This window comes from Dromiciops gliroides, chromosome 4, assembly GCF_019393635.1.
Source record: "Dromiciops gliroides isolate mDroGli1 chromosome 4, mDroGli1.pri, whole genome shotgun sequence".
NCBI classification, from domain to species: domain Eukaryota; kingdom Metazoa; phylum Chordata; class Mammalia; order Microbiotheria; family Microbiotheriidae; genus Dromiciops; species Dromiciops gliroides.
The window spans coordinates 262,002,330-262,015,419 of NC_057864.1; the positions used below are offsets into that span (position 1 = coordinate 262,002,330).

The window sequence follows — 13,090 nt, forward strand, 5'->3', positions numbered from 1 at the left end:
CCAAGATACAAATTTAACAATTAGCTCTCTTCTCTTCCTCTTCCTCCTCTTCCTCTTCCTCCCCTTCTTCTCCTCCCTCCCTCCCTCCCCCCCCCTCTCTCTCTCTCTCTCTCACACACACACACACACACACACACACACACACACACACACAATTTTTGCAAGGCAATGGAGTTAAAGGTTAAATCACTTGCCCAGGGTCACGCAGCCAGTACTGTCAAGTGTCTGAATCTGGATTCGAACTCAGGTCCTCTTGACTCCAGGGCCCATACTCCATCAACTGCGACACCTAGCTGCCCCAACAATTGCCCCTCTTGAGTTAGTACAAGTTGGCTCTGGCATATCACTGCTCTGTAATCATCTAAATCCTAGCATCAGGGACCAGTCCCCAGTATTCCCAAATCTAGTAAGCCTTTCCTGTCCAATCCAGCCTAAGGTTGTATCCTGCACTCGAATAGCACTTGATGTCTATACCATTCATTGATACTTAATTATCTTCTTGTGGATACAGGTTACCATTCTCTCATTACACTATGACCTCCTTAAGGGACAGTGTCATGTACTTCCTTGAATATGACACAATGCTTTACACATAAAGGCAGTCAGTAAATATTTGCAAATGGATTGATTGTGCCAAAATGCTCTCCCATTGGGTGTTTCCCTGGGGACAGGATGGGATTACAAAATAAATGCACTGGGAGGAAATGAGGGAAGGAAACTCTAACCAGGAATGGAAATAAAAATGATCCCTGTAGACTTCTTATAGATGGAAGGGACCTCAGAGATGATCTAATTCAACAGGTTCATTTTACAGATGAAGGAATTAGGCTTCATAGGGAGGAAAGATTTCCTCTAAGGTCGCAAACTACTAAGTGACAGAGTCAGGGGGATGGTTGGTCAGCAACCATCTTCCAGATGGTACAGACAGATATTAAATTCAGATCTAGAGAGGCAAAGGATGTGTATCTTATTGAGTTGTTTTGGTTGTGTCCAACTCTTCATGACCCCTTTTCCAAAGCTACTGGAGTGGTTTGCTATTTAACTCTGCATCTCATTTTACAGAGGAGGAAACTGAGGCACAGAGGGTTCAGTGACATCCCCAGAGTCACACAGCTAGAAAGTGTCTGAAGTCAGATTTGAGCTCAGGAAGATGAATCTTTCTCCACTGTGCCAAGGAGGTCTCTAGCCATTCCACTAGCAATGGAGCTGAGAGAAGAAAACAAGGGTCTTAGCATGACATTTTTTTTTCTGCCCTCACCTCTCACGTCACCAATGGTTTATCAACCTTTCCAAGAAACTCTGAATGCATGGCAGCATTGGTATAATGTGTTTGGAGGTAGAAGGCCTGGGCTCACATCCCAGGCCAGCCATTCTCACTACCTTGCGCCATCTTCAGCCAACCATAACCATTCTGGGCTTCAAGTCCAGGAGTGCACTGGAGCCAGCTTGTATAGGCTCTCAAAAGCCTAATTGTTAAATTTTCAGTGTGAACATTTATACCTCAGAAATCAGCAAAGGCCACAAAATCAGGGCTTGACTTACTGTTTTGTTGATTGTCTAAATTTAAGAAAGTGATGAACAGAATGTAATAATGCAGATTAAACTTAAAACTGTAGGTGCTTACATTTTTTGTCTTATTCTGGTCAGTTGTTAATCAAATATACCCCTGTAATCAACTCCCTCACCTATAAAATGAAGAAAGTAAATGGAAAATGGAGTTGGACTATAATAGCAGTTCTTTTTTGTTTTGTTTTGTTGTTTTTTGTGGGGCAATGAGGATTAAGTGACTTGTCCAGGGTCACACAGCTAATAAGTGTCAAGCGTCTGGGCTGGATTTGAACTCAGGTCCTCCTGAATCCAGGGCCAGTGTTTTATCTACTGGGCCACCTAGCTGCCCCCTATAATAGAAGTTCTTAAAAAAGTTTGGTCTGGGACACCTAGGCAGCACAGTGGACAGAACACCGACCCTGAAGTCAGGAGCACCTGACTCAAATTCTACCTCAGACACTTAGTAGCTATGTAACCCTGAGAAAATCACTTAACTTCAATTGCTTCCCCAAAAAAGTGTTGTCCTAGTACCCCTGGAGATTCTCTAAGACCCTTTCAAGGGATCAGTAAGATCAAAACTAATGTAATAATACTAAGAAATTATGTACTATTTGCACTCTGATTCTCTTATGAGTGTACAGTAGAGTTCTGTAGAGGCCACATGACCTGTGGATTAAAGATTTAAGATACAAGGATGAAGATTGGGTTAATATCTCATCTGTACATCTGTATTTTTATAAAGCTTTATAAATTATTGAATCTATAGACATGGTTAGACTTGATATTTTGCTTGTATTGGTCTGGTATCAGCACTAATAATCGTCAAACATCTTTGGGATGAATATTTGGCATCAAACCAAAGTGGTGCTGAAATACTCAATGTGGAATAACTTTCAAATCTTATGATTGAACCCATAACAACTGGGTTGCCTTTTTCACTAATGGTATAAAAACAATTTAAAAAATACATTTTCTAAAATATAAAACAATGCCACTCTTATCACCATTGTTTTGTCTTAGAAAGTATAGTTATTTTTCATAAAAATATGTTGTTTTAACATGTAATGGGATTACTATTGTTTGAAAGTGAATTTGCCAATTCATTTAATAAATATTTGATAAATACTTACTAATTTAAAAAATATTGATTGATACACATAAATAAAAACTCTTTGGGCTACTCAATAGTTTATAAAAGAGTTCTAAAAATTTTTGAAAACTCTGGACTAGATAACCTCTAAGGCCTCTTCTGGATATAAACTATTATCCTGAAAGTAAGAGACCATAAAGAAAGCAAAATGGGCTTCCTCAAACTATACTCTCTGACACATAAGCAAGCTTTTCTGATTTAGCTACATCAGAACCTGAGAACCCTTAGCACTGTGTTAATTATACTATGCAACAATGAACACACAGGAACCAAACTACATCCCTCTTTCAAGCTCAGCCTGGTGGTACAGTGGATAAAGCACCAGCCGTGGATTCAGGAGGTCCTGAGTTCAAATCTGGCCTCAGATACTCGACACCTATTAGCTGTATGACCCTGGGCAAGTCATTTAACCCCCATTGCCCCCCCTCCCCCCCAAAAAAGATGTTGAAGTATCCCTGGCAGGGTTTCACTAACAACTTCCTCATCTGTGCCAAAGCAAAGAGGAGGCATCAATACCAACCAAGAATTGGCCGTAGATTTCATAAATGGTGATGAGCAAAACCAGCAAAGATGATGTGATGCATGCAAGACACCAGGGTCCTGCATCTGTGTATTACTCACTGGCATTGGCTTGCTGCTTTGTGTTCTTAATGTATGCAGAGAACTTGGAGAAGATGTCAATCCCAGCTGTGTTGGATTCTCTGTGTTTAGCAGCCAGTTTGGGGTACCTGGAATGGAAGAGGATGAGGCCATAAATCATTGTTTCTGATGAAAGGAAGGAGATGCATAATTATTGGCATCGATGTTATTCAGCATTTAGGGCCAGTAGATTGCTTTAAAATTGTTTTTCTTTTCCCAACCTGCACTTGTAGTAGATGAGGTGGTGGGCTAGCCACAGCTAAGAAAGGGAAGGACAAAGAGATTTGTTTAGGGCAAAACATCGAATTGTGGTCAAACTGGTATCTGCACTTATGGTCTGTGACCCACGTAGGAGCTGATGACAGGGGAAATACTTATCAAGTAGCCTACTAGAGTCGTTTCTTAGAAACCTGGGGTATCAAAACTAGAGGGGATTTAGAAAACAAAATGTTGAAAGACAGCACAGCATGTCAGAGCTGGAAGAAAATTTAGAGACCATGTAGTCCAATGACCTGATTTTGGAGAGGAGAAACTGAGGCCCAAGGAAGAGAAGGGGCTAGCTCTTGGATGATAAACCTTTCCATCTCTCCTCCTCCAGCCTTCCTCCGTGTCTATTTTCCCTGCCTCCTAAGATGGAGGCTGTGCCTCAATACTTCCCTGAAAAAAAATGAGGCCATTGGCTAATGACGTCTCCGCTTCTTATCTCACATCATTCAGAGATTTCTCTCCTTCATCTTCACCCCTGTCTCTCATGAAGACCTATAGATCTACTTGCCACGGCAAAGCCCTCTATGTGGAGCCTTGATAGGGAAACAGGGTTAAATGGCTTGCCCAGGGTCACACAATTAGTACATGTCTAAGGCCAGATTTGAACTCAGGAAGATGAGTCTTTCTTGAATCCAGGCCTGGTGCTCTATCCTAGCTGCCTTTTCTTCTACTTATTGCCCTCTATCTTTCCTCCTTAAGTTACTAAACTCCTTTAGTGATTAAGCTTCCTTCACTTGATGCCTCCATTTCCTCTTCTCTCATTCTTCTAATCTCATCATTCAACTTAGAGTACTGTTCCCAAAGTTACCAGTGGTCTCTTAACTCCCAAACTCAATGGGCTTTTCTCAGTACTTATCCTTATTGACTTCTCTGCAGCCTCTGAAGCAATCAATTGCCATCCTCTCCCAGCTACTCTCTGCTCTCTGGGTTTTCATGGTATTGTCCTCTCCAAGTTTTCTTCCTCCCTGTCTGACCTCTCCTTAGTATCCTTTCTTGTATCTTCCTCCAGGTCATGCTCATTAAGCACAGGTCTCTCTCAAGGGTCTAGCCTGTTCTCTTCTTTTATATTGTATCATTTGATGATCTCATCAGTTCCCATGGATTCACCTATCATTTATTGTCCAAGAGAATTTTCAGATCTACTCATCCTGTCCTAACTTTCTCTTTACCTCCAGATTTATATTACCATATGCCCCTCGGACATCATGAACTATAAAAATTTCAAACTCAATATGTTGAGAACAGAACCCATTATCTTCTCCCTATCTCACCCGTCAAACTCTCCTCTCTTCTGAACTCCCTTACCACCTTCAAAAGTACCACCATCCCCCAGTTTCATAGGTCCACAACTTCAAAATCATCCTTGACTCCTCATTCTCACTCACCCCACATAACCAATCTATTGTCAGGTGTTATCATTTCTATGTTCACCCTTTCACTGATACACCTCTTTAACTCCACTTATATAACTGCAACCCTTGTAGGCAGCTAGGTGGCAAAGTGGATAGAGCATTGGCACTGAAGTTAGGAGGACCTGGGTTCATGTCTCACCTCAGACACTTCCTAGCTATGTGACCCTGGGCAAGTCACTTAACCCTGTTTGCTTCAGTTTTCTCATCTGTAAAATTAGCTGCAGAATTAAATGGCAAACCACTCCAGTATCTTTGCCAAGAAAACCCCAAATGGGGTGGTGAAGAGTCAGACAAGCCTGAAAAGGACTAAATAGCGACAGAAAAAAACAAAGGGCACTTCATATGTGCTTGTTGACTGGCTGATGGACTGATGATTGACACAGTGTCTCACCTGACCCATACTGAAAGCTTTCCACCTCAGTATACTTCATTAGAACACTTGCTCCAGGGTCATGGTCTTTAAGAATCCAGGATTACCTCCATGAACTACTGAAGTATTAGTATAGGACTTTAATAGAGTATTGGTACTACTACTATTGTGGTTGTTAGTACATACAGATACTTGATTTTATGGGAAACTTGGTATATATTTGTTGAAATCACCCTCTCTATCTCCCAAGTTTTGCTTATGCATCCCTATGGTGGGATTTAAAATGAAGTCCTACAATGAGGGAAGGGCCAGAACCATAGAGGAGGCCATTCATATGTCCTTGGTCTCAGGTATTTTGAGCAATATGACCAGCTGGATTCAGTAAAAGGTGTTTTCAGCTTGGGGGTGGGGTAGGGGACTGGACAGCTGAGTGTTAGATATCCTGGGTTCTGTATGTGTTGCAGCTCACTTCTCAGTTTGTCTTCTATACATTCTATTGGTTAGAGCACTGTATGTGAAGTCAGGATACCTTAATCTGAATCCTGCTTCAGACACTTATTAGCTGTGTGACCCTGGCCAAGTCACTTCACCTGTTTGCCTCAGTTTCTTCATTTGTAAAATAAGGATAATAGCCCCTATCTCCCAGGGTTGTCTTGAGGATAGAATGAGATAATTTTAAAGCATGATACCTATTACATAGTAAGCACAACATAAATGTGAGCTATTATTAGTATTTTCTCACTTTGCAATTTTATTTAAATGTATTATTTATTTTAAATATTTTTTATTTAAATTTTGAGTTCTAAATTATTTACCTTCCTTTGGCCCCTCCCCCACTCATTGAGAAGGCAAGAAATATGAAATCAATTCTATGGGTGAAATTATGCAAAACATATTTCCATATTAGTCATATTACTAAAAAGCAAGGAAAATAAAGAAAATGAAAAAAAATTATACTTCAACTTGTATTCAGGGTTTATAGATTCACTCTCTGGAGGTAGATAGCATTTTTTTTATCATGAGTCCTTTGGAACTATCTTAGATCATCATATTAATCAGGTTAGCTAAGTCTTTCATAGCTGATGATTAACATCGTTGTCACTGTGTACAATGACCTCTTGGATCTGCTCACTTCACTCTACATCATTTCATATAGGTCTTCCCAGGTTTTTCTGAAACCATCCTCCTTGTCCTTTCTCAAAGCACAATAGTATTTTATTACATTCATATACCACAACTTGATGGGTATCTCCTCAATTTCTAATTCTTTGCTTCCACAAAAAGAGTTGCTATAAACATTTTTGTACGTACAGATCCTTTTCCTTTGATCTCTTTGGGATGCAGACCTAATGGTAGTATTACTGGATCAAGGAGTATATGCAGTTTTATAGCCCTTTGGGCATAATTCCAAATAATTCTCCCAAATGCTTGGACCAATTCCCAACTCCACCAACAGTGCATTATTGTCCCTATTTTACCACATCCCCTCCAGCATTTGTCATTATCCTTTTCTTTCATGTTAGCCAGTTTGATAGGAAAGAAGTGGTACCTCAGAGCAATTTGAATTTACATTTCTCTAATCAATAGTGATTTAGAGCATTTTTTCCATTTGACTATTGATAGGTTAGATTTCTTCTTTAAAACTGCCTGTTCCATATCTTTTAACCATTTATCAATTGGAGAATGGCTTTTATTTTTATAAGTTCTCCAATATATTTGACCAAATTCCCCATATATTTGAAAAATAAGGCCTTTATCAGAGAAACTTGCTGTAAAAATTATTTCCCACCATCCTGCTTTCCTTCTAATTTTGGCTTCACTGGTTTTGTTGTGCAGAAACATTTTAATTACATGTAATCAAAATTATCCATTATACTTCTTGTGATCCTCTCCAATTGTTGTTATTGTTTCTTTTCATAGGTATTTGGTTTATCTTCTATTTAATTGACTGGATTGTAAACTCCTTAAAGCAACTATTCACCTATGTATTCTTCCACAGTATCTAGCACAATGATCAATAGATACTTTTTGATCAATGTGAATTGATATTTTAAAGGTTTTTTTAAAAAACTTTTCCTGGGAAATTGGAGTCACCAACTCTTAATCTGGCAACATAAATTGTAAACAGATAAGAAAATTGCAAAATATACAAAATAATTGTGAGTGTGGGGGAGGGTGTGGAAATCTGGAGAGGACTAGCAATCATGGAAGTAAGAAAAGAATTCCTGTAGGTAGTTGAAGTGAGCCTTGAAAGGAACTAAGAATTATAAGAGGTGGAGGTGAGGAGAGAGAACATTACACTTATGGGGGATAGCATGGAGAAAGGCATAGAAACCAGAAATTGCATGTTACATACAGAGAGGAACACTTAACAAATTTCAATTAATTGGAGATTACCCCCAAAGACCACCTGTTCTGAAAATACATGCACAGCCAGAAGGTTGCCACAACTGGACCCCTCTCCCAAACGTACAAGAAAAAGACAGTTTTCTCCCGACCTCCTTACCAAAGGAAAGGAACATTGAATTCATATAAAGAACTAGCCGGAAAGGAAATTCCCAGACAACTGTGATTTATAGGGGTTCCCAATGCTACATCTTGGAGTGACTTTCATGCTTATCATATTAAAAAATTTCCCCTCTTATGTCAGCTGAAGGACCATTAGATTGGTTAGCTTACTGTGCTGGTCTAGATCTAGAGTTTCCTTTGAATTTACAATATAGCCCTAAAAATAAGATTTAAGAAAAAAATATAAAATGAAAAAAAAGAAAATTCTGAATAAAATATTTATTATGAAATTTTAAGAGATTTTTTATTCAAATGAAGAGGTCTCATTTATTTTTTATTATCACCTGCTTTCTTGATTTTCATCCTTTTCATTGTTCTCTTACTAAGGACATGATTTTAGGACACACATATTTAGTACAAGGTAGATATGAAGAAAAATTTGTAACCTATACTAAAGACCAATTCAGGATATCCCATGCTATGGGGAGAGCAAATGGTATGGTGGAAAGAATACTCAATTTGGAGTTACATAATTTAGACTCAAATCCCACTCTATCACTTGTTACCCATGCTGACCTAGATCAAGTCACTTGGTCAATCTGGGATTCAGGATTCTCATCTCTAAAATGAGGAAGATGCTAGGACTAGATGTATGAGGTTCCTGCCAGCTCTAAATCTATGGTCTTTCTAAGATTGCTGGACGCATCCAGAATGGTAGTTTTGGGGGTCTTACAGTCTTGCCAACCAGTCATACTGGAAGAGGAAGATAGAGTCATTGATGAATGGATGACCTCTGTGAGCTGAGAGACCATATGTGCAACAGAATCCACATCATAGAGCCTGACATCAGTCTTTTAGTGACTGAATGGGTAGGTACTACAGCAGACAGGAATGCTTTGGTGGTGCTGAGTGCCAACAGATGTGTCCATGTGCAGGAATAGTGGCCACACTGTTGGAGGTACTGGGTGTGCTATGTTTTAGGATTAAAAATCTGAGGTTTAAAAGTACTTCAAGAGAGCATGGGGTCATAAAATTAGAAAGAACTTTAGAATCCATCTGGTTCAATCCTCTAATTTACAAATGAAGGAACTGAGGTCTGGGGAGGTTAATGACTTGCCCAAGGTCACACAGCTAAAAATGGCAGCTGAGACTCTAACCCCAATTCTTTAGCATCCAATCCAAAGTAAAATCTTTTCACTGTACCATGCTGCTTTCTGGCTTTTCTGTTTATGTCTTTTCTCTCCACTCTAAAATTCATGTATCCTTAATGTATTATATGGCATAATTAGAACATAAATGAGTGAGGGTCAAGTCAGCTATGAGTTTTAATCATGAGTGTGATGTAACTACAAAGCAGCTTACCCCTCTCCAGGAGACCCTAAGCATAGACAGATATGTTTATACATTATCCAACACACATACACATACACACACACAAACATACACACACACACAGGCACTTTCACTTGCCTGCTAGATTAGTGAACTTTGTAAAAGGCTTCATTGCACAGGGGATCCTTCCTCTGTGTGTGTGTGTGTGTGTGTGTGTGTGTGTGTGTGTTGTCCTGACTGATGAAACATAACAAGGACAAGTAAGAACAGTGTCTGGCATAATTGTAAGTATTTAATAAATGTTTCTTAATTGGTTGATTGATATATGATAGTGGGTCCTGGGATACTTTGTAGATACATGCAAGCCTAGGATTATGCTGGAGCCAGCTGAACCTAGCTCAAAAGAACCAATTGTTAAATTTTCAGTGTGAGCATTTACAAGTAGGAAATTAATCATAATGATAGCTAATATATTTATATATCTCTTATTATGTTCCAGATACTATACTGATTGTTTACTATTATTGTCTCATTTGAGCCTCACAACAACCCTGGGAGATAGGTGTTATTATTATCCCCATTTCACAGATGGGGAAAACAAAGTTACTTGCCCAAGGTCACACAGCTCAGTGTGTCTGAGGCCATATGTGGACACATATCTTTCTGATTCTAGGCCCAGGGATTGATTTATTGTTTTGTTGATCATCTAGACACGAGAAAGTGAGAGTTAACATGTTAGTAAAGCTTATTAAACTTAAAAGTGTTTCATATGTACATTTTAGGGGGACATACAGACAGTTATTAAATATTTACCAGCATACCCTGTGCAGGTTCCCATATATTTCTTTATTGTGGTCATCTGTATGGCTAACCAAAGGCCAGGCTAGCCCTCTTTTTATCCACAATGGTTGAATTCTGGTGTCCTCCAAAGCCCTAAACAATAGATCTTGAAGTGAAGAATGAAGAATGAAGACAAGAACTCAGAAACAGAGCACCCTGAGGGATCAAAATCACTGAGACCCAGATGGTTTTACTTGTGGCTGCTGGAGGGAACACAGCATTTCTCTCTGGTACTAAACTGGGGCTGGGAGAGGCTGACCATCCTACTTGTCTTAATAGAACTCAACACAAAACTTGCTTATTGTCCAGGCCCTGTACATTAAACTCTCAGCACCACCACCCCACCAAAAAAGCACATGAGGAAGGGAAGGAGGAAGAGGAGGGAAGAAGATTCAACTCACATAGTAAGTTACCTTGTGCACTAGGAAAGGTAGTGGGGAATGTAATGGGGTGCGGAGCACCCCAGAAGTTCTCTGGGGCACATCAAGGAATCTTCTCCTTGAGAAACTAAACCAGAGGACAGATAATGCCTAGAAAGATAAGCTGAACCAAATCGGACTGAGCTAGCTTCGGATTCCTACCCTTCTTCCTGGTCTCCCTTACCCTGGGGAGATAAATTTGGGTGTGGCTGCAGCCTTTGTGTCCTGAAGAGAGGTCTATAGCCACCCCTCACCCAATTCCTCTAGTTACTACCAGTGGGGAATGGTCCTCCACTCCTCACCCAATTCCCCCAGCTACCACCAGTGGGGGATGGTCCTTCCTCACTAAAGGAACTTTCCACAGTCAGATGGTCCACCCCCATCAGTCCTCTATAAAAGTACCCTCCAGTCTCCTGTTCGAAATTTGGTACCTCTGAGCCATGTGCTTTGTGCCTATCTCCCCATGAGAAGTCCAAGGATTTCTTTCATGGTTTCCCTCCCCCCACCCTTCCCTTCCCTTGCTCCTAAATACACTACCACCTTATTCTAACTACTTTTTGCGTGCAAGAGGGTGTAATTCTTTAAAGAGGAATTCCCAAGAACCCCAACCCCTAACCCAACCCATACCCCATTTCCCCCCATTATAAATATCTTCAGCAAGAAAATGAGGTTTAATAGGATTAAGAACCAGAACCAGAAGAGACCTTAGAGATTTTCTAGGTTAACCCCATCATTTTAGAGATGAAGAAAACAAGGCTAGAAAAGGGAGGCATTTTCATTGCAGAACCAAAAATTTACCCCTGACCCTAAATCCAGTCTTCTTTCTACTATACCCAAGCACATGTTGTATGCAACTTGAACCGATTCAAAAGAGTTGGTTATTAATTATTAAATTTCCAGTGTAAGCATTTAGGCCTTGGGAATCAACTAATGATATAAATCAGCACTTGATTTGTTTTGTTGATAAGAAGGTGATGGGGAAAATGTTAATAATGCATTTTGTTGATGTTCAGTCATTTCAGTCATGTGTGACTCTTCTGACCCCTTTTTGGGCAAAGATAAACTATAGTGGTTTACCATTTTCTTCTCTAACTCATTTTACAAATGAGGGACTGGGGCAAACAGGGTTGACTGACTTGTCCAGGATCACACAGTTACTAAGTGCCTGAGGCCAGGTTTGAACACAGGAGAATGAGTCTTCCGCACTTCAGGCCTAGGACTCTATCCACTGCACCACCTAGCTGCCCTTTAATAATGCATATTAAACTTAAAAGTTTTGTATATATAGTATACATTTTTAGCGAACTTGTTAAACTATACTAGTGCACCTCTGATTATATAGTAGTGAAGCAAGTGAAACTGCGAGGGTGGTGAAATTTCCTGGACTCCAGGTGCCCTTTTCTGTGACTTTTTCTTTCCTCTTTGGCATTCTGTTCTATAATCTTTGGCTAACCTGTGCCCTTCAGTAGTCTTCTTATTCATTAGACTAATCCATTATGTTCTGACAGCAGTCATTTTCTTTATTTATGGAATACTCTGATGGGGGTGCAGAAGGTAGCAGAGAAGGAGATCTGTGATTTCACTGGCAAAGGGAACTCCTTAGTGAGGAAACTCCCTCTACCAATGCCAGTAAGAAGTTGTGCTGCAACTTGCAATTGTGAGAGATTCTTGGGGGCAATGATAGGTTGGGGTAGCTTATGAAGATTAATGTAGCTAGGCCAAATCTGAACCCAGGTCTTCCTTACTGAGTCTAATTCTCTAACCTCTATGCAATGCTGTCTTTCTTCAAAGCTCTTAATATATTTTCACATTTCATTTGATCCTTAAAAATGACTCCCTGAAATAGTGTAGGCATTTTATAGATGAAGAAACTGAGTCTTCCAGAGAAGCTAAATGAGTTGTCCAAGTTCACATAGGGTATCAGTGTCAGAGTTGGAACCTGAAGTCCTAATTTAAGGTCAGAACTCTTCCCACTATATCATAAGGACTCACTGTTAAATGAGGGATATCTAAGGACCCTTCTGGCTCAAAGAGTATATATTTCAAATATATGATCTAAGATTTATACCTTATTATCCATTGAAGTCAATAGTTAACTGCCTCATGGATCATATGGTTAGTTTCCTAATTGATGAGCTTAGAGTTTGACATTTGTTGGACTGAGTCCAGTGTTTTTGTTTTTTGTTTTTTTTTTTACTTTTTTTTTTGGTGGGCAATGAGGGTTAAGTGACTTGCCCAGGGTCACACAGCTAGTTAAGTGTCAAGTGTCTGAGGCTGGATTAAGTCCTCCTGAATCCAAGGCCAGTGCTTTATCCACTGTGTCACCTAGTTGCCTTCCCTCCCCGAGTCCAGTGTTATTTTACAGATGATGCAACTGAGGTAGAGTTAAATGAATTGCTCAGTTAATAAATGTCTGAGGTAGAATTTAACCTAGGATTTATTATTTCAAGTCCAGAGCCCTATCCATCATGACACACTATGGGCATTTGTATGTTAAACTTTTTATCTCTAAGTGTGGTATGAAAGAATTTGTTCCCGGTCATTGGAATTTCAGGTATCAAGGGTGGATGGGATATGTAGACCCCTTACTCCCCCTTAAGTGGAA

At 39.8% G+C, this 13,090-nt stretch overlaps 1 protein-coding gene across 1 annotated transcript in view; it reads right to left on the reverse strand.

Annotated features, from left to right (window-relative positions):
• Positions 1-13,090, reverse strand: part of CLIC5 (chloride intracellular channel 5) — a 135,929-nt gene that overhangs the window by 53,259 nt on the left and 69,580 nt on the right. Inside the window, exon 4 of the mRNA XM_044000908.1 lies at positions 3,320-3,426. Coding sequence (XP_043856843.1) covers positions 3,320-3,426 — 107 coding nt within the window. The remainder of the gene's footprint in view (positions 1-3,319; positions 3,427-13,090) is intronic.